At 50.7% G+C, this 27,406-nt stretch overlaps 5 protein-coding genes and 3 pseudogenes across 5 annotated transcripts; 2 read left to right on the top strand and 6 right to left on the bottom strand.

Moving 5' to 3' along the window:
• Positions 1 to 1,954: 1,954 nt before the first annotated feature.
• SAPIO_CDS6505 (uncharacterized protein) lies at positions 1,955 to 3,061 on the bottom strand (the record flags this gene model as incomplete). Its single annotated transcript, XM_016788588.1, has 3 exons — positions 1,955 to 2,532; positions 2,590 to 2,906; positions 2,970 to 3,061. The coding sequence occupies 3 exons, from the start codon at positions 3,059 to 3,061 to the stop codon at positions 1,955 to 1,957; spliced, it is 987 nt and encodes a 328-aa protein (XP_016641741.1).
• A 3,743-nt stretch (positions 3,062 to 6,804) lies between these two features.
• On the bottom strand, positions 6,805 to 7,941 carry SAPIO_CDS6504 (annotated as a pseudogene; the record flags this gene model as incomplete).
• Positions 7,942 to 9,133: 1,192 nt separating this feature from the next.
• Positions 9,134 to 11,307, bottom strand: SAPIO_CDS6503 (Gmc oxidoreductase; the record flags this gene model as incomplete). The annotated part of the gene is made up of 6 exons (XM_016788587.1): positions 9,134 to 9,193; positions 9,249 to 10,021; positions 10,084 to 10,536; positions 10,596 to 10,720; positions 10,797 to 11,070; positions 11,130 to 11,307. 6 exons carry the CDS (start codon positions 11,305 to 11,307, stop codon positions 9,134 to 9,136), a joined length of 1,863 nt encoding a protein of 620 aa, XP_016641740.1.
• A 1,873-nt stretch (positions 11,308 to 13,180) lies between these two features.
• SAPIO_CDS6502 lies at positions 13,181 to 14,422 on the bottom strand (annotated as a pseudogene; the record flags this gene model as incomplete).
• A 1,034-nt stretch (positions 14,423 to 15,456) lies between these two features.
• SAPIO_CDS6501 lies at positions 15,457 to 16,137 on the bottom strand (annotated as a pseudogene; the record flags this gene model as incomplete).
• Positions 16,138 to 18,816: 2,679 nt separating this feature from the next.
• Positions 18,817 to 22,536, top strand: SAPIO_CDS6500 (uncharacterized protein; the record flags this gene model as incomplete). Its single annotated transcript, XM_016788586.1, has 11 exons — positions 18,817 to 18,951; positions 19,046 to 19,090; positions 19,548 to 19,566; positions 19,658 to 19,780; positions 19,861 to 19,883; positions 19,952 to 19,989; positions 20,038 to 20,175; positions 20,250 to 20,512; positions 20,573 to 20,744; positions 21,517 to 21,916; positions 21,988 to 22,536. The coding sequence occupies 11 exons, from the start codon at positions 18,817 to 18,819 to the stop codon at positions 22,534 to 22,536; spliced, it is 1,905 nt and encodes a 634-aa protein (XP_016641739.1).
• Positions 22,537 to 23,387: 851 nt separating this feature from the next.
• SAPIO_CDS6499 (uncharacterized protein) lies at positions 23,388 to 24,873 on the bottom strand (the record flags this gene model as incomplete). The annotated part of the gene is made up of 2 exons (XM_016788585.1): positions 23,388 to 23,962; positions 24,018 to 24,873. 2 exons carry the CDS (start codon positions 24,871 to 24,873, stop codon positions 23,388 to 23,390), a joined length of 1,431 nt encoding a protein of 476 aa, XP_016641738.1.
• A 296-nt stretch (positions 24,874 to 25,169) lies between these two features.
• Positions 25,170 to 27,225, top strand: SAPIO_CDS6498 (uncharacterized protein; the record flags this gene model as incomplete). Its single annotated transcript, XM_016788584.1, has 10 exons — positions 25,170 to 25,404; positions 25,463 to 25,557; positions 25,628 to 25,691; positions 25,749 to 25,999; positions 26,066 to 26,102; positions 26,165 to 26,232; positions 26,300 to 26,563; positions 26,633 to 26,751; positions 26,804 to 26,871; positions 26,924 to 27,225. 10 exons carry the CDS (start codon positions 25,170 to 25,172, stop codon positions 27,223 to 27,225), a joined length of 1,503 nt encoding a protein of 500 aa, XP_016641737.1.
• Between the last annotated feature and the right edge of the window lie 181 nt (positions 27,226 to 27,406).

The raw sequence follows: 27,406 nt of genomic DNA, 5'->3' as shown, positions 1-27,406 counted from the left end.
AATAACCTGCTAGACATAGGGGTTTACTATACCCACACACCTTAGAAACGCACACAAGCCTGGCCGACTCGCTGTCTACTATAAACATTGTTTGACTATTGTGTTATATGCCTTTTTTTTTTTCTGGCCATGGGACCAGATTCTCTGATAAGGCATGTTCCCTGCCAATAAAGGTTCCCATGTGCTCGCCAAAAGCGTCTACTTAAATTTAGAGACGGGATTTGGGATTGATATTTCGGTCGAATTTCGTCCGGAATCAGAATCATGACTCTGTGCGAGACTACCATTACGGCTCAACTCCAGCTCGAGTAGTCAATATCTGATATGAAAGAACCGTTGCTAGAAAGCAAAAGATTGCCAAAGCAGAGGTCACTTACAAGCCGAAGTCCCCGAATACATAGATCTGGCCATGGCTGTTTCTTCTTTGCAGATCATGCAAGGAGCCTAGATGTATCCATACCCCTAGTCTTGACTGCAAGATGTTGTAGCACCCGTCTCGAGGCTGATGCAGTGGTTGAGTTTGCCGAGGATGCACCTGAGCATTGCTTCTGTCACTCGTAACTGTGCCCGGCGTCGTAACCGGAACCCTTCAGCAGGCATCCGTGATTTTCGGCGGTTTCTGATAATAATGTTAAATCCGGACTGGTAGCACCACCACGGTTTGTGTAACCTGCTGCATCATCCCCAGCAGAGTAGACAACTGATACGGCACTGGTGAGTGATGCGAAGTGGCAGAAAAGAGTACATGGTCTTCTGGGCCTCTCTCATCCACGCCCAAGGAGTTAATCATCATTCACCAAGCTGTCATTACTGTCACTTTTCACTTCGAGATCTTCCCTATGAGATGAACACGGTGTAGCAAATATGACTCCTTTTCTCCCATCGCCGTGATGGGAGCCTAAGAGTCCACGAATTCATCCGTGCTGCCCGCGACGACCCAGCCCACCTGATTCGGCACCATGGGTTTTGGGGACGAGATACTCGGAGACGAGAAGACCTTGACCATTATCGTTTATGTTTGAACCCTAGGGAGATACGGCCATTATGATTTGACTCGCGGACTCCTACGTCACAAAGCTCACATCTGCGTCTTCCCCATATCCGTTAAAGGGGAGAAAGAACACTGAGGACTAGCTTTTGGTTAAGCTTACCGAATCACTGACGCCTTTTTTTGAGCGGGTTCGGTTCGACCCCGCCAATTACACCTTGCCACTCGGATTTCGCAAAGCGTTGGTAGTCATCGCTATCTGAGTGTGGTGAGGACCGTGAGATATTGGAGAGAGCCCAATAACCCCAAAGTAGGCTTTCAAATTTGGGCCGCTCCAGTCTTGGCACGCTCACTTTGTCCATTTCGGGAATGGCTTTTGCATCCGCGCCCAGACAGTGGCTTTCAGGAATCAGGACACGGCCGGAAAGCCTCAACCAACCTCTTCAGCAGGTGATTTCTTGCGCCTGTTTTTTGTACCCCGATCTTTTCAACCGTCGCTAGACTAATTAGACCGTTATATGCGCAAAACCGGGGCTCCCGAACAAGAAGTTTCGGCCTTGGAGCAGCAGAAAAATATTGAGCGTCACAAGCGGAATAGAGTTACGCATTTACGCATCAGAGACTATCTTGTTTCACTGAGATCGCCGTCTGCTTGCTTCAAAGAAGAAATATATTATAAATCGCCTTCCTTCGTCCAGCACCTAACATGCGTAAGGAGTGTACAAAGTATCAATAAGTTGCGCATGCACACCAAATGGGAAGCCATGTTTCATCACCACGTATAACGTATATGAAAGGGAATAGCTGTTAATTATTAAAGATCCTGTGGTAAGATCTTGGTTCTAGTAGAAATGAATGTATATAGAGTAGTCAGGAACGCCGCCAAAAAAAAAAAAAAAAAAAAAAAAAAAAAAAAGAAAAAAAAAAGCCAAGACTTAGTGGACTGGCAGAGCGCGCAAGTCACAATTAGACGAGAAGAATGGCGGCGAACGCGAGGATAGAAAACAAAGCTGCAATTGAAAGGCCGCGGCCCTTCTCTGCAGCAGCCGTGACAACAACTGCAGGTGCAGTCGTATCGGGTCGGGAGCTCGTCACGAGTGTGGTGGGATTGGGTGGCGGCGACGTAGGTTCGGGGACGCCAGGCGGGCAGTGCCAATGGTCACCATGGGGAGAGCATGTCTCTTGTGGTGGAACAGTAGTGTCCTGTGGCGGGGGTGTTGTAGGTTCAGGAACACCAGGTGGGCAGTGCCAATGGTCTCCGTGAGGACTGCAGGTTTCCTGTGGTGGAACAGTAGTCTCTTGCGGTGGGGGTGTTGTAGGTTCGGGGACGCCAGGCGGGCAGTGCCAATGGTCGCCATGGGGAGAGCATGTTCCTACGGCACTTGTCTCCCCGGGAGTGGTCTCCTGTGGTGGGGGCGTTGTAGGTTCAGGGACGCCCGGCGGGCAGTGCCAATGGTCACCATGAGGACTACACGTTTCTGCTGGAGCCGAGGTGTCTGGTGGTGTATCTGACTGGCTCGGTGTAGGTGATGGTTCACAATGCCCTATGGTTTATTAGATGCTTTCCTACAGTATGGGATCGGCGTCTTGCGTTTACTTACAGTGATCACCATGGGGGCTGCAAATAGATCCAGTTGGAGAAGGAGGCAAGGTAGGGGTCGTCAGTGCGGAGCAAGAGGTAGTCTCAATGATAGACGTATAAATCTCAAACCCTTCAGACGTCAGGGGATTGTAGTCGTAATATCCCGTTGCCCTCAAGGTCCTGGTACCGATAACGGTGGAGGCGGTATAAATTGCGACAGGAGTAGGTGTTGCAGGCGTATTATACTTTGCATCCATCGACGATTTGAAGGACGAGGACGCCACCAGATCTGAATTGATCCCAAGATCAATGTGGCGGAATGTTGAGGTAACAGGGCTGTGGTATTTGATTAGCTAGTTTACCAAGTAAACAGTGGCGCTCAGGGCCAGTTGGACGTACAAACATGACGATGCTGGCGACGTGACCTGGGTAAGAGCAAGTGTAGCAAGCCATAGTTGGCCGCTAAATGCGAGCAATCCACTGTTGAACATTGTGACTGGGGCAGCGCGACCTATGTCTGGCGCTAAAATATTAACGAGTGCGACGAAGATTGGCAACGGACAAATACAATAGAGGTCTAGACAGGATACCTGTTTTATATTAAGAAGCGAGAAAGATGCATTTCTGATCATATCAATGATACCCCGGTTTCCCCTCCTCAGCTACTGTCAATATTACCATCAGGGTCCTTCATGGAAATATCACTCATCAGGATATCAATGTCTTCATTGCTACAGATGCAGGGGAAAGCAGACAATCTCCTGGTCACACCTGCAAATGGATTGATAATATTATTCATAGATTTCATAACCCCCATGTGGGATGCAAGGTTCTTCTGTAACTAGTACTTGCGGAGGAAGCTCGTGATGGAAATATTGGTTTTTGGGCATCTGCAGGTAGTAACTATCAAGGTCTCTGAATGCTACGATGTCGGGGAGCTCCCAAGATAAGAACTCTTGGCGTGGGGCATCTGTAGGAAACTTTCGACGGTAATCCTTCAGAGTCAGACATCAACACCATTTCTTTCCTGAACGCAAGCAAGTGGATAACCACAAGCTTTTCGCTGGTATATGGTGGAGTCTGCAGCAAGTGTGAATTAGAAAGTCGTGCATTATGAAGAATCTTCAACTGGATCCCTTTTAGCCAATGGCGTATAGTATCGTGAGAGCTTGATCTTTAATCCTCTAGGTATAAAGGATCGGCTGTTGCGCCTCGTGCTCCGACTAATCTCCTCCCGCCGCCAGTCCTCCCATTTTAGACTCCCCGCTCCATTGATTCCTAGTGCACCAAAGCCAAGAACGCAATTTCACCTTCTCAGCTCTACCTCGGCGCCACCAACACACCCAAACCCCTAGCATGGCGCCACTAGCTCTCCGCCTTTGCCTTCTTGCCCTCGTTGGTGGGACCTTGGCCCTGCCTCGAAGTGAATCAAGTCCCCTAGTTGCTCGGGATTGGACTTGCCCGAGTGCAGCGGATCCAACGGATACCTGGCTGCTCGATAACAACGATTGTGTTGAACTTTCGCAAGAGGCCTGCCATTTCTGCTGCGCTACTTGGTCAGATGATGGTGTCCTCTGCCACGACGATGCGGACGAAGAAGACCTCTGCCCACAGCAAGCGTACGTCGTTCACTGCGGCACCCATGGGTGAGGCAGCCAGCAAATGAGTAAGTCTTCATCATTATGGATGATAAGCACACGAGCTGATCGAGGTAGACAGCAGATTTTTCCCTTCGCCATCCACCGACTTTTAGCCCGTTAAAACCAGGTTCAACACGCTGGTTAACGAGACACTAGGATTGCTTTCGTTCTGATCAGACGACAACATGGACTCTCGCTTTATAAAGAACAGGACCAGAAATAAAACTATTCATTATTACTATAACGATCCAAATGCTCCCAGAATTTGTATGGTCTGAACCGTAGTTGCCGGAAGCACCCCGCACAAGTCATCCAGCCAAAGGGTGGACTACGTAAATGCAGGGCAGCGCTATGTAAAGATGGAACAGAAGCTGCTCTTTTGTTTTTATTGGATACTGTACGTGTGGCTTCGAACTCTACTCCGGAGTATTTCCCGAATGAGCTTCCCCCCCCAAAACCCCAAACCAAAAAAAAGTAAGAGGAGTGTATCCGCAAGCACCCTGATGGCTGTTAGTGATCCGATTTGCGCTAATGCACGCCGCCAGCATGGTAAGCTCACTCCATATTACACTTTAAGCTGTCGATTTTGATATGACGGCGTGGGGTCGGATCCCAGGGGCAAGCGAATACGAAGTGTGGTTTTCTCCAGAAAGCTTGCTGCCCGCTAATGTATACTTCCACATGTCACCTCTGCAGTTTCCGCACGCCGCGGCCCGCGCAATCTAACCGGGGATCGGAGGCAGCTCGGGGTTTAGATTCAAGAGCCAGCTTTTAGTTTTCTTCTATATCAAGACTTCCGGGGCATGTCTCGGGGTAAGGGCAAAATATCGAACAATTTTGACGAGGGTCTTTCAAATCCTTGAGTTCCAGGTTGACAGAAAATATGATGTAACAAAGAGGGACGCAGAAACTTCCAAACTCCCTTTCAGTCAAATATTTCCATCGCCGAGACTGGGGCCTTGAAAGGACTCTAGGTTCTCGCACCTCAAAAGGGGAATAGCTGAATGATCGTTCAAGATGTTCAAGAATGAAGTATCTAACCCTGCGTTGGGGGAATGTGTCGGATATTTATTTCTCCGACACCACCCACGTTGATCTCGAGTCGACATCTAAAGAAACTAATAATAGTGAGTCCCTCAAGGTGCAACAAGGCGGGGAAATCAAAGTCACTCGACGAGGCATATACCGGCGGCAATGTCACCGAATTCCGCACCGGATTGCATTAGGCTTTGGGGACAATAATCCTGAAAAAAACAGAGTGAAACGCCATAAGCCAGCCCTTTCGATAAGCCAATGGTACGGATGCTAGCTTCCTCCTTCTAATTCGGCCTCTCTTCGCCATCTCTTACTGCGTTGAGGAGCAATGTTGGAGCGCCGTACTACGCTGGAAGTTGTTGCACTAGATAAAAGAAACGTTAGCCTAGGTTGCTCCTCGCAGGGCCGGGGGTATATTTCCCGGTTATGGTACATATGAAATCGGTAAATTGGATTCAAAATCGCTGGTGGTCGATTCCAGATGGCATCGAGGCATCGAACTGTGGTCCAATACATGGGTCTCTGAGGAGTGCGCAGGTAATGTGCGGACGGTGATAGGCGCGAGCTTCACAGAGCAAACGACTATCTTCTTGACTAATTGACTCAAGAGCCAAGATACATGCAATAACCGGAGGGATAGATTGGGATTGAGAAGAAAAGCCAAGAATAGGCCGCGGTTCCCAGTCGGAGCAGTTTCGCAGTAGCCCAGGCAAGTGGGAGATACTACGCTAGGTTATTAGACTCAACCTTAGAATCGGCATCACCGCATGTGGATAGCTAACCAATCCGAGCCCGCAATTCGAAGGCCTCCTTACGAGATTAAGGGCACTGAATTCAAGCTACTTGCACACAATCGAGCGGCGGGCAGAAGCGAGAAGGAGAAAGGAAGCAAGCCCTTGTCGCCTTTAGGAGAACTGTTGTAGGAAATCCGGACATACCATCCTGAACACATTGATTGCTCTCAATTTCTAGATATCATCAGAATGTGTTCCGAGAGGTTGGGCGACCGGATGGATATGTGGGACCGTAAGTTCTGGGAGCAGCAGCCCAAGTGATGGGAATAGTGTTACCGGACACGCACGTCGCCCTGCAGCCAATCACGCAATATCAACTACAACATGCCCCCTAAGCTAAACACCCTCCAGACTCTCCTCCCACCTTTAAGTAGTTATAAGCAAGTTTTCGCAAGTTTATAAAATACCTGTCTTCATTAATATAATGGGCAGGTTGAGTGAGAACACCCCAAGCCTGGTGTGGATAATGTGTTCTCATAACAGGATCGCACTAGTTATATCGGATGTAATTGATATTGTAGATTCCAGGCATCATCTGCAGTATAAGAGGTTAAAGGTTTTGTGTCTTGTCGTGGTATTACTGGGCAGAAATACGGGGATAATAGTGACCTACTGTTTTGGTGTTCGTCGGCCAGCGGCGGCAATTTTGGACTTGCATACAGCCTGCTGCAACATGTGATATCGCCTTCTGATTTAGACGAGGAAAGGGATACAGAGACAAGGTTCGAAATCGAAGACGCATCGATTGGTTAATCTATTACGCGCTTACAACTCCGTCCCTAATTCGGGACTTATTTCTATCGTGGTGGATTTGAGCAAGGTGTAATCCTCGATGCCATACCGTGAGCCGTCCCTGCCAAACCTAGAGTCCTTGACACCCCCAAAGGGTGCTGCAGCGTCGCTAATCATCCCGGCATTTGCACCAACCATACCAACATCAAGCGAGTCCGAGACGCGGAAGATGCGGTCTATATCGCTGCTAAACATGGACCCATCCAGCCCAACCTCGCTAGCATTCGCCATCTCAACCAGCTCACTCTCTGTTGAGAAAGGGGATAGGGCAGCAACGGCCCAAAGGTATCCTCGCGAAATATACCCGTGTCCTTCCTCACTCCCGTCAACATAGTTGCGGCAAAAAACATTGCAGCCCAGCTCAGGTAATCTTACTCCGCCCACCGCGACCTTGGCACCTCTCGCAACCGCTTCACGGACATGAGCTTCTACTTTAGCCACGGCAAGAGAATGGATCAGAGGGCCGTGTATGACGCCGTCGTCGAAGTCATAACCGAGTTCGAACTCCTTGACATGCTCCGTGGGTCTCCGGGCAAATTCGTCGTAGATGGCATCCTGAACGAATATGCTGTTGGCGGCTACATATGTCTGGCCCGAGCTACGGAACACGGTAGCGAGTGCTCCTGCCACAGCTTTGTTTAGATCCTTACAGTCGTCAAAAAAGACGAAAGGGGAGTTTCCGCCGAGCTCCATGGATAATTTCTTCAGTGTAGCGGTACACTGGGCCATTAGCATCTTGCCAACCGCCGTGCTGCTCGTGAACGATAGTTTCTTGATTCGTGGGTGCGTACTCAGCAAGGTACCGATTGCGGCGGTATTTTCCAGAGCTGTAACGACGTTGATGACGCCGCGAGGTATTTCGGTCGTCTGCGCTAGCTCAGCGAGTGCCTCAGCAGTCAAAGGCGTTTCCCCCGCGCTCTTGAGGACAACACTGCATCCCGCAGCCAGCGCCGGCGGAATCTTGCGAGTGACCATGGCCGCTGGATATTCCACGGTGTGATGAGGGCGTACGCATACGCCGACGGGCTGTCGGGAAATGTATATGCGCTTGCCTGGCACAGAGGCAGGGATACCCGAGCCATAAACCCGGGAGGCCTCCTCAGCAATCATTGCATGTTGCTTGCAGCGTATGCTACGGCAGCACGGGCATCGATGAGGGCCTTGCCAATCTCCCATGTGATCAAAGTCGCGAGGTCCTCAGCATGAATCAGGATCTGCTGATGCCGTTATCTTAAAAGTGTAGATCTGTATCTTCAATTGGTTTTGCGGAAAGGCCTAAAGGCTGTATGAGCAGCAATGATGGTGGCTAAACTTTCGTCAGGCGTCAAATCCGGGCGGTTGGCAATAAGAGGACCGGTAGCAGGATCGGAGACGGCAAAGGTTTGCCCTCAAGAAAATGACGTTAAGGTTCCGTTTATAAAGGCCTTTTCAACCAGGAGCGATGAGTTTCTGAGCTGTGGAAAGGATCAGAGATTGACACTTGGCGTCGAGGGACTAGTTCGGAGAGAGAAGAAACTCCCAAGGCGACACACATACCGCCGGCATTTTGAGACCCATCTTGTGTGACTCGCCGTCCGATTGATCATGCCGCTCCATGCCACTTCCCACAAGGGGAGGGGCAACTTAAGAAACATTTGTCCATTAATGGAGTCTCATCTAAGTCGGGGCAGGTATTGGAGACTAGATGCTCCTCAAGTCGTCGGTTCTTGGAGATAATTGAAGTAGGGGCGTGGATGCGCCGTGTGTGGTGGATAAGTGATTCTTACGTTCTATAACATGCTGGGGACCGTGCTAGACTGAGAAGCATTCTACATGATTACATTTAACGGGGAATTTTCTCCGTTTCTCGATGATTCAGCTTGAAAGGGATGTATTAACGCTCGCCACGGGTGCGACCTGTTCCTAACGATACCAGTACGGCTAGGTAAGTAGAGGAAACTGGACTTTTGAATAATGGCGCACACACTAATTACAAATGACAGTTTTTAATGATTTTCTCGCTCCTCAAGAGGGAATTCAATATGGGAAAACAAGGCGTCAAGGAAGAGAATATCTGGTTTCGAGTATACGTATACTTGATTTAGCTGGTCCACTTCATGGTTTGACGAACTGACGATTGAACAGCAGGGGTCACACCACGGTCTGGGCCAATATACACGAGATGCAATGCCTGGCTACATAACGTGAGCATTGCCTAATCCTTAAATCGGCCCAGTTAAGCCCATGCGTGGTTCAGTAGCGAGTGCGAACTCAATCAAACTATACCCAACGCAGCCAATCTCAACCGTTGGACAAAGATCTGTTAATCCTCCTCATCGCACGCACCGGCAAGGCAGTACTCCAACTTGATAAGATCGGCAATCTATTCATCCTGTCAGCACTCGCACACAAAGCATCTCGGGAAATGCTAATCTTACCTTCTCGCCTGAGGCATACGTCGTAGCCGTCGGCGCCGCCGTGAGCACCATTGGCCAGTAGCTGACATCGATGACACGGAGCCCCTCAACGTCGTAGACCCTCATCTGAGGGTTGACCACACCACCGCGCTCCTTAGGCATCATGGCCGCCGTGCAGCATTCGTGGGCACTAGAGGGCTCGACGACTGACTTCAGTATCTCCTTGAGCTCGTCGACGTCAGTAATATTGTTTCCGAACGGGGCCTGCTCCTCAGGGCCGAGGATCGCCATGGTCGGCTGCGACATGATGTCTCGATTCTTTAAAAAAGACGCTACCACGAGATCAAAGTCGGTCGGGTCGGTGAGTGTGCGAAAGTCAATGAGCGGGTTGTCGAGGGGGTTGGTCGTATTGATCCGGATCGACCCGCGGCTCAGGGGTCTGAGGAAGTACATACGGACGGAGTCAGCGGTGTCCCAATGCATCATGGACACGGGCGTCTCCTGTCCTCCGAGCTGGCGCAAGGTAATTTCCCGCTGCAATTTGTACCCAGAGAGAACGGACTCGTCCACGTCATCCGGCAGGAAATCTGCTGGATCTCTGCCTTGGGCTTCTTCGATGATGTCTCGCCACGAGGAGGTCACGTTGGACAACGGAGGCAGCGCGAGAGTTGTACTTAGTCCTCTGGTGAGGACGTATGGACCTTCCCTCGACGCGTCGTACAAGGCGCGCTGTTCGGCGTCATATTCCTCGTCGGTATTCAGAGTCGCCATGTTTGGCTCAATATTGTTGGTAACTTGTAGGACAGTTACCAGTTAATAGTGAATAATCCATTGCGATGTGTGGGGCTGTTCATACCTCGGTATGGGATGATGATGCTCGGCTGGTCATGAAAGTTCTGCCCCACGCCGGGCAAGTCCGCGATGATCTCGATCTCGAACTCCTCGAGAAGTCTTCTAGGCCCAATGCCGGACAATTGCAGTATCTGCGGCGTGTGCACCGCGCCGGCAGCGAGGTGGACTTCTCTAGAGGCCGTGACCGTCGCCACATCCCCACCTTTGCTAGGAAGGTACTCGACGCCGATAGCCCTTGTGCCGTTGAAGATGACACGGGAGACGGTGTGCTCCGGGAGAATGTGGTAGTTTGGCCGCACGTCCTCGACCCTATCGTAGTGGTTCAGTCTCGCATGGCTCCTCGTGCGGGTGGTGAAGTCAGCCACGGTGGGGAACCACGTCAAGCCCGCAACGTTGCCTCCATTTGGATCACCGGCGGTGGTTAACCCCGCCGAGAGAGCGGCGTTCCACCAGTTTTCTGTCGTATCTCCCAGTTAATTTGATGAGTTTGAAGTGGATCTCTGAGGTTGCACGCACCGCTTCCCTCGAAGAAGAAATTGGGATAGGAACACTGGACAGGTCCTTCGTTTCCGTGGACTGAATCGACCCACGAGATGTTTGCAGTAGCGGCATACTCATCGTCTGGTGCGGTAAAGTTTTCACTCTAGCCAAAGGCTCCGGGTTAGCAGTGTTCCAGCCCAAAACCCAAGTCATGGCACACGTGCCTTGATGAAATACGGCAGTAGGTCGTCCCAATCCCAGCCGGTCGCCCCTAATTCCTCCCAGTCGTGGTACTCCCCCTTACCCGCCCTCGCGAATACCATGGCATTGACGACGGAGCCTCCCCCGACCACTCGGCCAAGAGGTACGTTGAAGGACCGATTGTTCAGCGCCTCCTGGGGCACGCTGAGCAGAGGAATCCACAGGTAGGGCACCGGATTGAAAGCGCCCGGGATTAGCACACTGTCTTCGCCCAGGTCGAACGGCCCTGCTTCAATGACAAGAACTTTGACTGTTGCCACACACAATTAGTCCTCTTTGCCTCAGAGACTATTCATAATGGGATTGTACCATTGGGGTCCTCGGTCAAGCGGTCCGCCACGGTGAGCCCGGAGATACCGCCGCCGGCGATGACGAAGTCGTATTCGGACTCCAAGTCGATGTCGCGAGATACAATTGTAGAGTGCCTGGGGATCAGTGCGCCACTCACGGCGGCGCATAGGAAGAAGAAGTGCGATGCCGCCTTCATCGTACGCAGTTAACCACGATTAAGCAGCAGATGTGAAGGCGATCAAACTCTCGCCAACTTCGATTGCATTGGCAGAACCTTGACTGCGTGCGGGGCTTGCGTACAGTAACACAGTATATTGACATTATCAGGCTATATCTACAGAGTCCGACAGTGCTCGGCGTCAGCCAATATGGAGGATAATAACCCTACTGGGGTAGATGACGGGGTATGCGATCCTGGACTTATTTCGGCACACAGAAGGATTCTGTGGATAGTGCGGTTATCTATGGCAAGCAGATGGATTCATAATTGACTCGGTACGGAGCAGCCCTTCTCCCGGGGGGGGGGGGGGGGGAATGCGCTCCAGCAAGCTGTCGAAACATCACTCAATTAGAACCTGGGATAAAAGGCGTGGAAAGGAGGAATTTTTCAGAATAATCAAGAAAGTCAGAATCGCCGATATCAGAGCTCAAAGTGTGCCAAAATAAGCCAGTAATTGTCCGTAGAGCGCGTTTCTCGAAAGTCTTAATCTTAGCTAAACCTCAATAGCAGTAGTAGGGAGCTCAAGCGTTATATACTCAAGATGGCCGTCTATTAACTTTAATTTGGTAATAATATAATAATAAAGAGCTTTCTATTTATTACAAGTATTATACTATAGTTATTGTCCATAGGCTTTGTCTTAGCGTAGTAGTTATACTTCAACCTGCGACGCGTTGGTCATAGCTTCAAAATAGGCTATATTATCCTGGTGATGAATGTCTAGTAAAAAGCTCCCCAGAGCTCCTAGCCTCAGTAAGTAAAGAGACCGGAGAAATTGTACTAAAACCTAATCTTCCTGCTCCTGCCGTAAGGTTTTGGTCACTGACGGGCTATGGCCTTCGGCAAACAGGCCGACGAGGTTGGCCAGAATGCTCATGATATGTAGAGGGCCGTGGAGGATAATGTAGCAAGCATGATCAACTCGGGACATGTAGTAATTACTATTATGGTATCGTAGAAACGCCTTGTCAGTTGGATTTAAGTCATGTGTCTGAAACTTTATTATCATGCCGAAGACATCAATGTTAAAATGCTGAGAATGACTAGGAAATGAGTGCAGGCGTATGTTTTCATGACGCTTGGCTGATAGGTCTGTAAATATCTTACCTGCCCTTTCCATTAGATATTGACATTCTCGTCGCTCCCGGGAACTTATTTATTATGTCTCCTAGCATCCGTACTCCTAATAAATATAACCACCTCCCTGAACCGAAGCGCGAGGATGTATTCGCCCGGAGTAGCGATTTAAATTGTTAATCATTGTACATGGGTATCACTTGAAGACTTATTTTCGGGGTGGGTGACGGCAAGAATCGTTCTCGGATTATCGATTTAACAATGCATCAGAAGACTTATCGCGGGCTAATCCGCAGCAATCGCCCAGCCAAATGAAGAGGACAAAATGCATTGCACTTAGGCAGGAATTAGAAAACACTCTAGTCTCGAAGGCAAGGAGTTGCGTGCCACATACCAGGATATTCAGATTCGTATACAGGCTTTTACCTTTGCTAGAACAATTTGCGGTTCTTCTTATGGTGTGTATACGCGGGGGCCATTTAATAGTATTATACAAAAAACATGCAATTGGGGATACATATCGGAAACTAGGTCTATTTATCAAGAGTTCAGCTTGTTGGGATTACCAAACCATCAAAGGCTGATGATGATGGGACAGCCCCTCAGCTCGCTCACAGTCCCGCCTTGATAACCACCGGCTTCCCTGACTCGACAGATTTCCTCAGTTGCCGAATCCTATCTGGCGTCACAAATATCGACCTGGGGAACTCGTTATCAGGCTTTTCCCCTAGTATAAGCCCAGCAACCATCTGCGCCGTAAGGAAGGCCTTGATCATGCCAGTCCATGGAACCCTCCGCACACCCACTGGTGGCTACGACCTGGGAAGGGTAACCGACCAGCAAAGGGGACGGCATCCTGAGAAAAAGCGAGGATGCCAGCCCAGGCGTGAGTGATGTGGGTAGAAGCATCGGAAGCCGGGGCTGCTAGCGCCTCATGGGTGAAGCCGCGGAGATGTGCCATGGGAGATAGGTCGGTTTTGTTATCGTCTCCCGTTGCCGTACGGCCGGTGTTGGCGCGACCGACAATGGCGCAGCCATCCTCGCGTTGAATTAGGTAGTCGTAGTCCTTGACACCGTATCGAAGCCAGAGGGAGGTTTTGCTGCTGAGGCCCAAAGCCGACTTAGAGTTTCCAGTCTTGGTCGGGGCGTAGGACACGACATTCCCACGTACCGGGGAGACGAAGGGTCGGAGCTCGGGAAGAAGACGGCTTAGCCAGGCGTTGGTGGCATGAACGATGTGGTTAGCCCGAATGTCGCCCCGGTCTGTCCGCACCGTAGCGTATGAATCCTCCGCGTTACCAATGATTGATCTTACTGGAGTATGCGTCTGAACATTGATCTTTGCATGGTCAATATAAGAGCCCAAAACGGAGGTTATCCATTTGTAAGGCCAAAGCAAAGCCGCCAGGATAGAAATAGCTCCCACAGCACGATCAGAAAGCCCGAGCACCTTACACAGGTAATTCTTGTCTATATGAACCATATACTTCGCAGCCAAATGCAGCACATAGGCACACATATCGTCCAGCACATTAACAGCCTTCTCAAAGTCCTTTACATCGTAATACGCCTCAACCCCATCCGTGAGCACTAGATCGCAGTCGATGCCATCTTCACGAATAGCTTCCGCCATGGCCTCAAGATGCGCATGCTCGAAAGCCGAGATGTGCATGGCTTCCTCAATGCCGAAAGAATGCTTGCGCTCCTCCCACATCGCCCAAGTCATAGTCTTGCAGTGCCTGCCATTACAGCTGGTGGTGCCAGAGCAGAGACCCCGGGCTTCGATCACGACGATGCGGAGTTTGGGTTGCTTCTTGAGCAGGGTGCATACGAGGTTCATACCTGTGATGCCAGCACCGATGATGACGATGTCGGATACGCCCGCGGGCCATTCGGACCGGTGATTTGTATGGAGATGGGGCTGGGAATGCCAGAAGGGGTGGGTGCTGTTTGGGGAGGGGAAGCCGGGGTCTACGATGCCAGGTTCGTAGATGCCTTCCAATGCGCTCGACATTATAGTGTTTTCCGTCTTCTTTCTTAGGCTGAGGAATGAGTTTCTAGGATAAGAGTCTAACTCGTTTGAGGATGAGGGATGTTGGTCTGTGGAATGAGCCTTTTCGCAGCTCCTGATGCCCGCGATGGTAGAGGCCGACGTCTCTTTATGAGAAGTCTGTCTGGAGCTGCGATACCAAGTCCTAAAGTCTCACGGAGACCGTAGATCTCTCAGTTATAGTGATGAACCGATCCCTCACTGCAGTACTCATTCGAGCTGCCCAAATGAGAGAACGTTTTTATCTACGGCATGTTCCTACATGGTGCGGAGAAAGTAACGTAGGGACGGACAAAGAGCTGCAGCTTTTGGCAAGCTAGGGAAAGGGGAACCAGAGCGAGGCTAGGTGGGACGCCGGATCCATTGGGATCTCATGGGCCCTTGGGGTGGCGCGAACATAGTTCGATCAAGATGATGAGAATAGATCCCGCATCCAGACCTTACTCGATCCGATGCGATCCTCGACGGTTGGATCGCTCACCTGACCTAGAATGGGCCCCTAGTCGGCACTCTGCATTACATTGATGCGAACGTTAAGGTGAATCCGTGGAGGCCGGGGGGCCGGAGGGCTGCTTACCGCTTCCGACTGCCGGGTCGGGTCGTTGGGATATTGTGAAAACCACACCAACGCGCTAACCTAAAAGGGTGGCTAAAATGAGAGCATCTGGGACAATTTTGCGGGGATGGAAGTTGGCGTCAGTGAGAGCAGAATTTGTAACATTTATTGGCCAGTTGAGCTTGAGTCCGTTTCGGGAAAGGATTATAGGGGCTGGGTGAAATTGGCAAATTCACCTGTGAGTATTACGAGTTTAGGATGAGAGCTTGAGAGTCTGAGTTGCGGAATGAATGCATATTCTGTCAACGCGATTCACAGTTGTATTTAATACTATGGTGACCGCAGTTTCGGCGCAGTGTTTGGTAATTGTCCAACTCAGATTTGGTCAAGGATCGAATTTGCCTTCGCCTCGCTATATCTTGCAACTTCGTCACAAGCTAATTTACTTCCAGCCAATAGTCTCCCCCTGTAACGCAACATACCACGCATCATCATCCTCGGCCCACCTACTCAGCGCTTCTTTGACCTGCTCGATCTCCTTCTCTGTAACCCCGACCTGAATCCAACTTTCTCGGTATGGGTCCCCTGCTGATAGTTTCTCCAGGTTCCTGTCTACATACCAACGGCGTTCCTCTCGACCTGAATGCACCGTCGTCCTTGCCCCCACTCTTATCTTTCCCGCTGCGGCATCAAACCCCACCAGCCTGTACAGTGCTAGCATATCTCCCCCGGGGAGGGAGGCCACTGTTTCTCCCTTCCGCAGGGCTCGAACCATGTTCCCGGCCCACAACCTGTCGAGGTCATAGCTGCGAGGGTAAAAGTGCAACTCGGCAGCTTCACGTGTTGCGAGGATACCGCCTGGCTTGAGGACGCGTCTCATCTCCGACAGTGCTTGGCGCCGCATCTCAAGGGAGGCTAGGTGAGGGAACAACTGAGAGCTAAAGACAACGTCAAAGGTATCGTCGGGGAAGGCGAGACCTTCCAGGAGGTTGGCTGTCTGAAAGGAGATATTGTTCGCTTGCGATGGCAACCGGGCAACCATCTCCTTTGCACGGGCGAGAACATCTTCAGAAATGTCGATTCCGGTCACGGACCCTTGGCGTAGTAGGCCGGCGAACCCCATAGTGATTGTTCCGGGGCCACATCCGACATCAAGGATGCGATCAGTCGATTTAATATGGGGAAGTAAAAAGGCAGCGTCTGTGTGGATTGTCCGTGAAGCATGGCTACTCACGGTGGCTTCTGAATAGCCTTGTGTATAGTTGGTGGTCTTTGTAGCCATGTTTGCCTTATTGAAAATCATGTGGTTCTTCTCAAATTTTAGTCGTGTAGTGAGGAATGGACAAGACAAGTGGACATGGCGAGTGGGTGATGAGTGACGTGATGAGTATTTATCTTCGGTCTCGGATTCTCGATGACCTTAATGTTGACTGATAGTGACTAAGCTCCTTTAACGGCCTGGTGTTCGGAGTTGAGGTTCAGCTCCAGCGTCGGAGTTGACGGAACCATGCCCACATATGCGGCTGGCTTTTCCGAGAGTTTTTTTTTTTTTTTTTTTTTCTTCGCAAAATACCCAGTAATCATTGGTGCACTTTGCATAACAGTAGACTTCGTACACCTTTGTCTTCGTGAGCTAAGCCATGATGGAGAAGGCGGAGGCAGAGTCTTCGCCCCCCATCTTCATGTTCTCGAAGCAATGAATTCGATGTCCTCAAACGGGAAGACATTGGTGAACTACAAAGACGGCCGCTATTCACGGGCTCCGGACACGGTGTTGGGACGCTTATAGCGCTGCATGATAGTTGCGTTCTACGAGATGGCAGCAGTGTTGCCATTAGAGTAAAGAGTGTTTGCCGCCTCTGGGGATTCAACCCAGCGCCTAGGTTTGAGGTTATCAATGATCATAACCTTTTGTGCGAGTGCCCCGTCCTTGATTGAACCCTCCACTCCAAGACAAATTCGACATCATCGACTTCGAACTCAAGCTCCCATATCATGCCAAGGGTGACGATTCTGTTTGGTTCAATCGGGAAAATAGTAATACTATTCATAATGAAAATGATAACCACTCAAGCGCGAGATAGGAGGCGTGGTGCATCCGCAGCACCCTGCTACATGTTATCCTTCCATTCGTATTTTGTCACGGTGCTGCCGACCGAAGCGGATGGAAGGCTGTCACTTGGAAGCCGAGCCTAGCTCGTCACAACCCATCATATGCCCAGTGTTTTCAGATTGGTGACCCCGGACAAGATTTCGAAGACACGGGAGATTTGGGGGAACATTGCCAAATGTTAACAAAACGTTGAGGCGGTGGCATTGGTGCCTTTAAGAGCCACTTGGGGGACTGACTGTGCGGACTCCACCCACCGCCAAGACCAGCCCTCGAATTTTGAAAAAAAAAAAAAAAAAAAAATCGAAGAAGCTCAATCTTGTCACAGGCTCAATATCGTTTGTCCCTTATTTTTTTGATCCTGTTTTTAAAAGCACTCCTGAACTCAATGAACAGACTCACAAAGATGCATCAACTTTTCCGACGTAACTCAGACGTCTCAAATGTCTATTCATGCACGACAGTGATTCTGGTTTTTCCCTTCATTAAATACGTTGAAATACAAGATACAGCTATTCCATCTCGGCATCGCCTTCAGGCTCTCATCAGAAGACGTTGTGAGATGACGCTAGCCCACCGAGTTTCTCGACGACTTCGATATGTCATTTTCCCCGGCATTAAGAGGAGGTATATCGGAGTTTTCGTTGTGGGTGTGGGCCTGCTCGCCGAGCCACGTCCCAGTAGTGAAACTTGCCCGATTTTGGGAAGTTTACTGAGGTAGATCTAGTTCATTCAAGGTGCCACGACTTCCTGGGCAGCGGCCGTGAATGTGAATGGACATCAGCCTAATCGCCTTAAAGTTGCCAATTCAGTCACTGGCGTGATCTACTTTGCATTAGACCTTGTCCCCAAGCACCATGCATGGAGGGAAGCCAGCCAACAGCACGCCGAATAATACCACATCACCCCACCCCGCCTTCACCTGGGTTTCCTGGACTTCTTTTTCCTTTCTTTTTTCCTTACTCATTCAGGTTCCTGTTGTCCGGTCATTTCATTTTCTTCTCTCGGAGGGGATGGGGACATGGAAAACATAGATGAGAATGGGATGTGGGATTGTGGCCCGTAGGCCGGTCGTGTCTCCAGCTGAGATTGGATTGCGATTTTATAGTTTGTCCTACCGAGGAGATTCTCCCATCCCAGATCACGGCTCTGTGGATACGGAAAAGGTTACCCCTCAATGACCTTCGGACATGGAGTGCTTCGTAAATGGTCGTGTCCCCCTTCATTCTGAACCTGAAGGACACATGACATGAACTCATCGTCGTTGGGGAGTCTCGTTTGCTAGTCTAAAAGGGGCAATCCCGTCCTTAGCGTGTTTGTTGTGGGTCGACGCTACCGGCCCGCGTCCGCGCCCGAGGCCTAATCCATTCAACCTGCCATTTCACCAGTTGAACAAATGAAAGCGCAGGCATTGTGCGGGGTCTCCTCACCCATGCATTATCTCGCAAATCCTCGCCCCACGAACCCTGTCTTGCCTACCCCCGGTTTTATAATTCCTGATCACTTTTCCACCCCCGAGTCGCGAATATTATTCCCCATCCAGTTTCTCTCTTTGTTAACGTTCCCGGCCCACCGTGCCTCCAGTGCCAAACAATTTGTGCCAACATACACAGGTACCGCTGCCCAATACCGAGAGGTATCGATCGGGTCTATTCTGAGAATCTTGGGCGACACTAAATTCTGTGTTGCATCATGGGCGATCCGGCACAACCGGCAATAGGCCCAGCCGCCACGACTTCTCCAAAGTCCCCCAGATCCCCGAAGAGCCCGGGTTCCTCGGTTGAGACGAATCAGCCTGCGGGTGAGACTCTGCTGGTCGCCGACGATGTATGACACAGTTTTCGATTACCTTGCCTCTCTGCTGAGCGCCCCAATCCAAACCTCGATGGTGTGCATGGCATCTCACTAATTTCTTGTCCAGAACCTCGAAGAATTCGACGGCGATGGCGATTCGGCTTACGGAGTAGTAAGTGGAAGCTGTTGGAAGCACCGTTGGCTCTTCTTCTCCGAAGCTCCCCACCTAATACTGTCTCTGCATGGGCTCCGGCTGTATGACGAGGATTGTGTGGATCTCGACCTAACGCAAAAATGTAGGGCGGTGGAAGTGACACAACGTCCTTACGATCTAGCATTTTAAAATACCGCATGGAAAATGGCCGGACATACCACGCGTACAAAGACGGCTGTAAGTGCCTGCCATGTTGTCAACGGTGCATCTGAACTTCCCAGTACCCAATTCCCATTGTCCAACACCACCTACGAGTTTGATGGCCCAGAACAAGGCCCCAGAGGGTCGACTCCAATGAAGTGCTGACTGTCCGTCTATCGAAAAGCTTATGTGCTTCCCAATGACGAGGTATACTCTCTCTTCCAACCTTAGATTTCGCAGCTTAACTCACAAAACCCCTCCTACCGGGCCCTAGGCGGAGAATGAGCGACTTGGTATGTAGCTCAACAAGGATCGAGCCAGCGACTCCGTCATGTGTCCGTCGAAATATGTCGTTTGCTTCTAACTTGCTACCAACCCCAACAGATGTTCAGCATGATCTTTTTCTCTTGACATTTGATGGAAGGCTCCATGTCGCGAACCTAGACACGGAGCCGCACCGGGTTCTAGATGCCGGCTGCGGCACGGGCATTTGGAGCATCGAGTTTGGTAAGTTCCCGGAAGGCCGATATTATACTGTCACGATAAAGATCGGCAACAAGCCAGAATCCCAGCTAATACAATCCCAGCCGATAAACACCCCGAGTCGCATGTGAGTTTTTGTCGCGAGTCTGAGACGGGCTTATGGTCGTGGCCTTACTGACCCTTGCCCACCTCTAGGTTACGGGTATTGACTTGAGCCCCATTCAGCCTTCCTTGTAAGTGGCACTTGACTAATAGTGAAAGTGTATTCTAAAAGCTAGCAGTGTCCCTCCCAACGTGACCTTTTTCGTTGATGACCTCGAGGATGACTGGAACTTTTCCAGCAACTTTGACTTTATCTTTGCACGTTTCTGCACTGGGTCTATCGTCGACTGGCCGAGGTTCTTCAAGCAGAGTTTCAGGTGAGTCTGCCGTCCCAATCGCCTCCGTCGATCGCCCTTTCGCGTCTGGCAACATATGCACTAAACAGCACTAGCTTCCTCAACCCTGGTGGCGTCATCGAGCTCCAAGATATCATTTATCCAATGTGCTCTGATGATGGGACACTAACTCAAGATACACCCCTGAAGAGGTGGTCTGACATGCTCAACGACGCGTTTGCGGGGATGGGACGAGGTATGGATTCCGCCAAGGCATACCCGAAGCAGCTTGCCGAGGCCGGGTTCGTTGATATTGAGGTGGTACGGGAGAAATGGCCGACCAACCACTGGCCGAAAGATAAGAAATACAAGCAAATCGGTGTGTAGAGTACGCTGTAGTCGTCGCTTCCACGGACCTTGCTTCTGACCCTCTGCCTAGGTATTTGGAATACGGAGAACATCCTCAACGCTCTTGGTGCGCTGAGTCTCGCCATCTTCACTAGGCCCAAGGAGGAAAGCGGACTTGGTTGGAGTGTAGCAGAACTTGAGGTTTTGTTAGCTGGCGTCCGCAAGGACATGAGAGACACAAGAATCCATGGCTATTGGCAAATGTAAGTGGTAGTGCAGGTCTTTTTGTGGGCGCAATCAATGATGCATGGTCGTCGCTCGGGTGCTAACGACGAATTGCAGTCATGCAGTGACTGCACGAAAACCCCAATAGCCCGGCCTTTATCCTCCGCAGCTTGTCATCATGTCATGGAATGGCTTAATGGTAGGCTGGCTAGGGTTGAACAGAGAAAGAGCGAATTTGCAGTTATTGAGGCTAGAAATTCGAGAGCTACCAATCTCCAAAGGAACTACATTTTCTAACCTGATCCCCAGATAGCTTAGGGCACACCTCCTCTCTTTTTCTTCTAGCTGATATTACGTGTCCTTCGCGATTAGGCGGGCACTACCGGGCCCTCGTGATCATACCCGTCGCGTTAGCCCTAATAGAGCACGGTTAGAACACAGCAACACAATCTCACTCCCCAAACTGCGTTTTTTCCAACATGGCAATGAAGACCCCGCTAGCGATGAGCATATCTAAGATTGCTGAGCTATCAGGATATCAGCGAGGCACCCTATTTCCGTGCCTTACTCGCTTTGTGATGACAAGACTTGGACTTGACACCGGCTGAGTCATACGGACAGTCACAAGACGAACTACCACGTTGGACATCAAAACAAAAAATTGGACCACCAACAGGCGCCACTATCTTTTGCAGTCCCCAAAACGCGCTATAAAGATACGAATCGAATTATTTCAACTTGGTCTTAATCTCAATCGGAATATCGCCAAGGCTAAGCCGACTATCAACCGCCTGTGCGACTCTAGAACAGCTCTCTCCATCTCATCATTTGGACGCGTGACAACTACACTGCAGCTGCCGAATCTAATTGCCGCTGCGCATCAGCGACGATGAGGCTCAAGAAGATCGATTTCCGGGACGTTCAGGCCGATTTGGACCTGGGCGTGCCTGTCAAGTTCAACTCTTCGTTCCACACTGCCGACGAAGCCCCCGACTTGCCCATCCCCTCGGAACTGCCATCCTCCTTTCGACGCTGGTTGCCCCTCATCCTGCGGTCGAGGAACATCGAAGAGAGAGACCTCCAAATAGTGCGGTTCACTCCCGCCATGACTCGCCTCCTCGTTGATGCTTCCAGCGCATCCATCCACACTCGTGTTCTCAATAAGGCGCTCGCTGAGGACCTGGAGGAAGAGGTGGGACCTGCTTTCGAAGTCTCACGTACCCGCCTAATGGGCTGTTCATGCGCTTTGCGCCATGTTCAGCTAAAGATGGTGTGTGGAAGGTGCCCGGGCGAGCCGCGGTGCATTCTTACGAGGACATCGTTTTACAGCTCACGACATCGTCGCGTGCTCGGATCACAATGACAAACTACTTGAGGAAACGCCTTGACGAGCCTCTAGAGTTGTACTTCCTCCCTTTCGACGAGCGGATGAAGACTGAAATGGAATACAGAGTTTTCTGTGCCCCTGAGACACTGGACATTTGTGCAATTAGCCAGTACCAGTGGCATAAGCCGTGGCGATTCGGAAAGAAGACCGACCGTGAAATGGAGATCATCGCTGAGAGAATCCTAGCTGGAGCAAGAGAGATACGGCTGCAGATACTGAGCGATCTTCGAGGGCCTAGTGATGAGCTCGACGACATGCTTCGTCGGCAAGGGGTGACCTTTGATGTCTGGTATGATGATGCGCGTGATAAGGTGGAACTAGTGGAGCTCAACACATTTGGTGTGAGGAGCGCTTGCGGTGCTTGTCTTTTTCATTGGGTGAAGGATAGAGATGTCATGTACGGAGTTGGCGATGGAGAGGTTGAGTTCCGTGTCGTTATATGATGGCCGACTTCGGCCGTTCAATTGTAATGCCGGCGACGAGGGCCGTGGATGAAATTACTCGGGCCGTCTCTTACTCAGAGACTTTGTCCAGAGAGTTTGTCCGTCTGCGTTGAAGCCAGAATCAAACCTGATCTCCTGCTCCGCAAGATGACAGGCCAGGTCAATATCGATAGACGTGCGGCCTCGAGGACTCTTGTGCCCGAAAGAACACTAATTTTAGCAGACCGTTGGTAATAAACGAGACCTATCACGACTTTGGCAGTGGATTCGATATTTATCAACCTGGAATCTTGTTTTAATCTTCATTCGAACCGAAGAGACTGGAACATCTACGAATCAATATTAGTAGTAACAGTATGACGGGCCCGGCATCGCGGAGAGAATCAGCTCCGGTAAGCTCTATCACGAAGGAGAGTAGTTCTAGGTTTCTGCTCCAGGATGGATCGTGCATGGGGATTTTTCTCAGGAACGACATGGATGAGAACTTCACTGGTCAACCCTAAATCGACCCGTACACGTACGAAAATGATTCCATCCAGAATTGCCCATTAATCCTCTCGTTGTTTTGACCTTCAATCCGGCGCCCATGGGTTAGGGGCTTGGGTTTCTGGACACAGGGATCCATGCTAGGTATTCCAGAAACTGGTTTATTCGCTCTGAGGCAGGCAAAACACATCGAAGTGGAAAAAAAAAAAAAATAAAAAAAATGGAGATGGTCCTAATAATGTTTTAGTACTCACGATCGTATTTCCAGAGAACGCGATACTATAAAGCAATTATATAGAATAATAGTTAGGTCACTCTCCGGGGGTAGTGTGCAAACCCGTCTCCTATGAAAGGAAAGGCTAACCTCAGGCATGCTCACGGTCCCTGCTAGCTTGGTTGAGAATCTCGGCATGGTTGATTCCATGCGTGGTGCCCGACTCAAGGATCACGTCCCTAGCCCATTGGCCCCTTGGTCTCAATACTGCTCGGAAAGGCTTGGGTAGAGTCACGAAACCCTCCGTGCAATCCATGTCATCAACCTTGTGCCGCTGGCCGGTGGCCTCAACAACACCAGCCTCAACATCGAAGGCCCAGAGCATTCGAGCCATCTGAATAAACAGCTGATTTCGGGCAATGATGCGTCCGGTACAAATTCTTCGTCCAAAGCCAAAGCCCGTGTGAGGTAGGTCCTTCAGGGCCGTGACATTGAATCCGCAGGCATCAATCGTTGGCTCATCGGGCACATCCTCGGCCATCCACCGCTCGGGGATGAACTTGTCAACATCCTCCCCGAAAACAGATTCATCGCGGGTAATGGCAAACGCATTGGGAAGCACAATCGAATGGGCAGGAATATAGTAACCCATATAGGTGTCCTCCTTCTTGGTGAAGTGAGGAACACCGTTGACAACGACAGGGCGCCAACGCAGAGTCTCGCTCGCTACATCCTGGGTTAGTCGCCGTAGATTCATTGCACGGGAAAGAAGGAGACTTACCAATGGCATCGATATAAGCAAGCTTGGGACGATCCTCGAAGGTTGGAAGTCGATCTTTTCCAACCACCTCGTCTAACAGCTGCTGTGCTTTCTGCACCCAACGAGAGCCACAGGTGATCCAAGCGACAATAAACCAATCTAAGGCAACAGTGGAAGTATCGAGTCCAGCATCGGCAAGAATTCCGAGATCAAAAGCGAGCTCCTCCTTGGGCATTCCCTGAGCCTCAGGGGAAGCTTGCATGTGTTTACTGAAGTTCCACCCCACATTTCCTAGACCCTTGTCGAGATTCCCGACGTGCAATTGTCTCTCCAGCTCGTACAGTCCCTCGGCTTCCTTCTTCCAAGGGGCGAGGAACTTGGGCAGGTAGTTGAGGGAGGGGAACGAGTCCACGATGTAGGCGCCTACCTGGCCGGTCCTGGCGAACTCGGCTTGGACTTTCTTGCCATCCATCAGTTCCTTCTCGTAACCGGTCTTGAGACGGTAACCATAATTGAGGCAGTAAATCGTACTTGCCATCGCGCGTTCGAAATGATGGTGGAAATCTATGCCCTTCTCCCCAAACTCGTCCCACTCGCCCAGCACATCAAAGAGCAACTGTCGAGACTCAATGTCCTGGAGGGGGCGATAGGCGCTTGCTGCGCGGACATTGAGAAGAGGTGCTTCCATGCGTTGATGTAGCCTATATCTCTCGTCATACTGACGCAGCAGCATGTGCATTCCCTTGGTCACGAGCTCGCCGGACATGACCATTCGTGGACGATCCGAGTACCTGGCGCTTCGCCGACTCAGCAGGTCGTGTGCCGCTCCATGAGTGGATAGAATGATTAAAGGCTGACCACCCATGCTTAGGTGCATTATCGGGCCATACTTCTTGCTCCAGTGATACAAATGAAGCCACTGGAGGCTCTTGGGCAGTTGGTGGAGGTTTCCAATCAAAGGTGCTGGCTTGGGGCCCGGGGGCAGCGGGAGGGAGGGCCGATTAACGAGTAGGACAATTAGGCGGCCAAGAACGGCGGCACTAATCAGACCGAGGCGGGCTGGAGACGGGGTTTGGCCGATCCAATCTCCCAACACAGCCCAGGATGGGTGGAGTAATGAGAGACGATAGTACCTGTCCAAGGTTACAGATCCGAAGGCTTGAACCCGGCAAAATGGGGCAAGCCAGCGCGACTCACGTCGACCCCGAACAGGGGACAATGCTACAAATGGCAGAGGCAGTCCCGGGACTCCCTGGGCTCTTTCCCTTTCGAGCAGAGTGGCTGTTCGACTGGCATCTCGTCCATCCCGCATGTTGGTCGCAGACCCCATCACTTTCTTTGAACAAGATTCCCTCCGAATTCAGGGTGAATGGCAAGAGCGATGTCGTCGGGGAGATAAGAGGCCCACGTATGCCCAACTCGTCATTTTCCTGTCCCGTCGAACGACATCTATTCGTATGTCTCAGCTTCGAGCCGAGCGATGAGATTTTACGCTTTGCTGGTCCTCGTCGCGGCGGGCTTGTCCGCCATCGCCAGCGCGCAAACCATGCCAACATGCGCAGTACGTCAAGGCCCTCTTGTGCCGAACTAGTCGGAATTGTGCCGGGGCTTAGTACTAACATCTTTCGCAGAGCGATTGTCTCACGACCCATCTCGAAAACTCGCCGTGCGATCCCACCGATTTCGAGTGCATATGTTCAGACCAAGAATTGATGGCCAATGTTGGGACCTGTTCAATACAGACATGCACAGTCGTTGAAGCTCTTTGTATGTCGACCACCCGAGGACTTGACCTTGGAACAAGCCAAGCTAACCCGCCCGAAGCTGCTCGAAATGCTACGGCCACGATTTGTAAAGAACCCGTCCGGGACAAGAGCTTGGTGGCACCGATTGCGACGGCGATATCTGGTGGATTAGCTCTCGGATTCGTTCTGCTTCGGGTCTACGAGTGCATGATCCGAGAAGAATACCAATGGGCCGATCTCAGCGCCGTGCTCGCCATGGTTAGTAAACCGCCTCCCTCTTACGCTCAAATGCTAGTTTGAGTCCTGCTGACGTTCAATAAAAAGGTGTTTTCGATTCCTATGGATGTGTTCGAATTCTTCAGTATGCTTATTTCTCCGGAAAGTCTCCGTATCGCGTTAGCAGTCGACTAACTGGGTGTCTAGTGATGGCCCATGGAATGGGTAAGGACATATGGACCCTAACACCAGAGAGTATTACGAATGTTGTCAAGGTACGTCATGAAAGGCTGTATTGGCGACGAAGGGGGCTCCCCGTCCCTAACATGGAACATCATTCAGTACACATGGGTCACACAAGTGAGCTACATACCGGCGATCAACCTCACAAAGATAGCCATCATCTGCTTCTTCATTCGGGTCTTCCCGAACAAGACATTCCGCCACATCTGCTACGGAACAATTGTGCACTGCTTCCTGTTCATGGTTTCAACGACAATCACTGCCATTCTCGCTTGTGTTCCTGTCGCCTATGCATGGTCCGCATGGTCCGGCACCGGTGAGGGCGTTTGCTACGATAACAATGCCTTCTGGTGGGCGCACTCGGTAAGAAATTAGTTATCCCCCAAGCGGGACCCCAATTGGAATGACCGGTAGCCCTAACACAAGAGCTAGGCCATCAATATCGCGACGGACTTGTGGATTATTGCTCTTCCAATCCCACAGCTTCTGAAGTTGCAGCTCTCCACGAAAAAGAAGATCTACTTAATCCTCATGTTTAGTGTTGGCATCATGTAAGTTTGGACTACCCAAAATTCTCCTCAGCTAATGCTTACCCTAGAACAGCATCACCGTCGTCAGCATCATCCGCTTCTCTGGTTTGATCACATACTCAACGTCGTCAAATCCAACCTGTAAGTTCCAGGGGTCCTTCCCAAACGAACATGAGAAGCTAACGGGTTAAAGACAACAATGTCATGGTTGCAACATACAGCGTTATCGAGTGCAACGTGTCGATCATGTGTTGTTGCATGCCTTCAACCCTCTCCTATCTCCGCCGCGTCTTCCCCCAAGTCTTTGGCAGCACGAGCCACACGGCAGATTACAAGGGAAGAAGCTACAACTTTGGCAAATCCCCATTACCAAGCAACGCGATCCAGAAAAGTGTCACGCATACGGTTTCATACATGCCCCGGGCTGGAGATTCGGACGTGGTTGAGTTGATGGACATTGAAGAGAACAAGCCGGCAAAATATAACCAGTGGTAAATGCTGGTGGTCGATACGAGGAATGGCATGGGTCTTGGCCCCTCTCCCCGGCGAGACAAGATAATAGCTCTGAATCAAGCTTTGTTCGGTGCAATTCTTACAACGTTCTCGGATTATTGCGACGGGTCAACCGCCGATGCACTCGATTCTCCCTCTAGGTACTGCTCAAAGATAGAAACCA

This window comes from Scedosporium apiospermum (assembly GCF_000732125.1).
Source record: "Scedosporium apiospermum strain IHEM 14462 chromosome Unknown SEQ_SAPIO_0104, whole genome shotgun sequence".
Classification (NCBI taxonomy): domain Eukaryota; kingdom Fungi; phylum Ascomycota; class Sordariomycetes; order Microascales; family Microascaceae; genus Scedosporium; species Scedosporium apiospermum.
The sequence above is the reverse complement of the archived record's forward strand: the minus strand, read 5'-3'. Positions and strand labels throughout refer to the sequence as shown.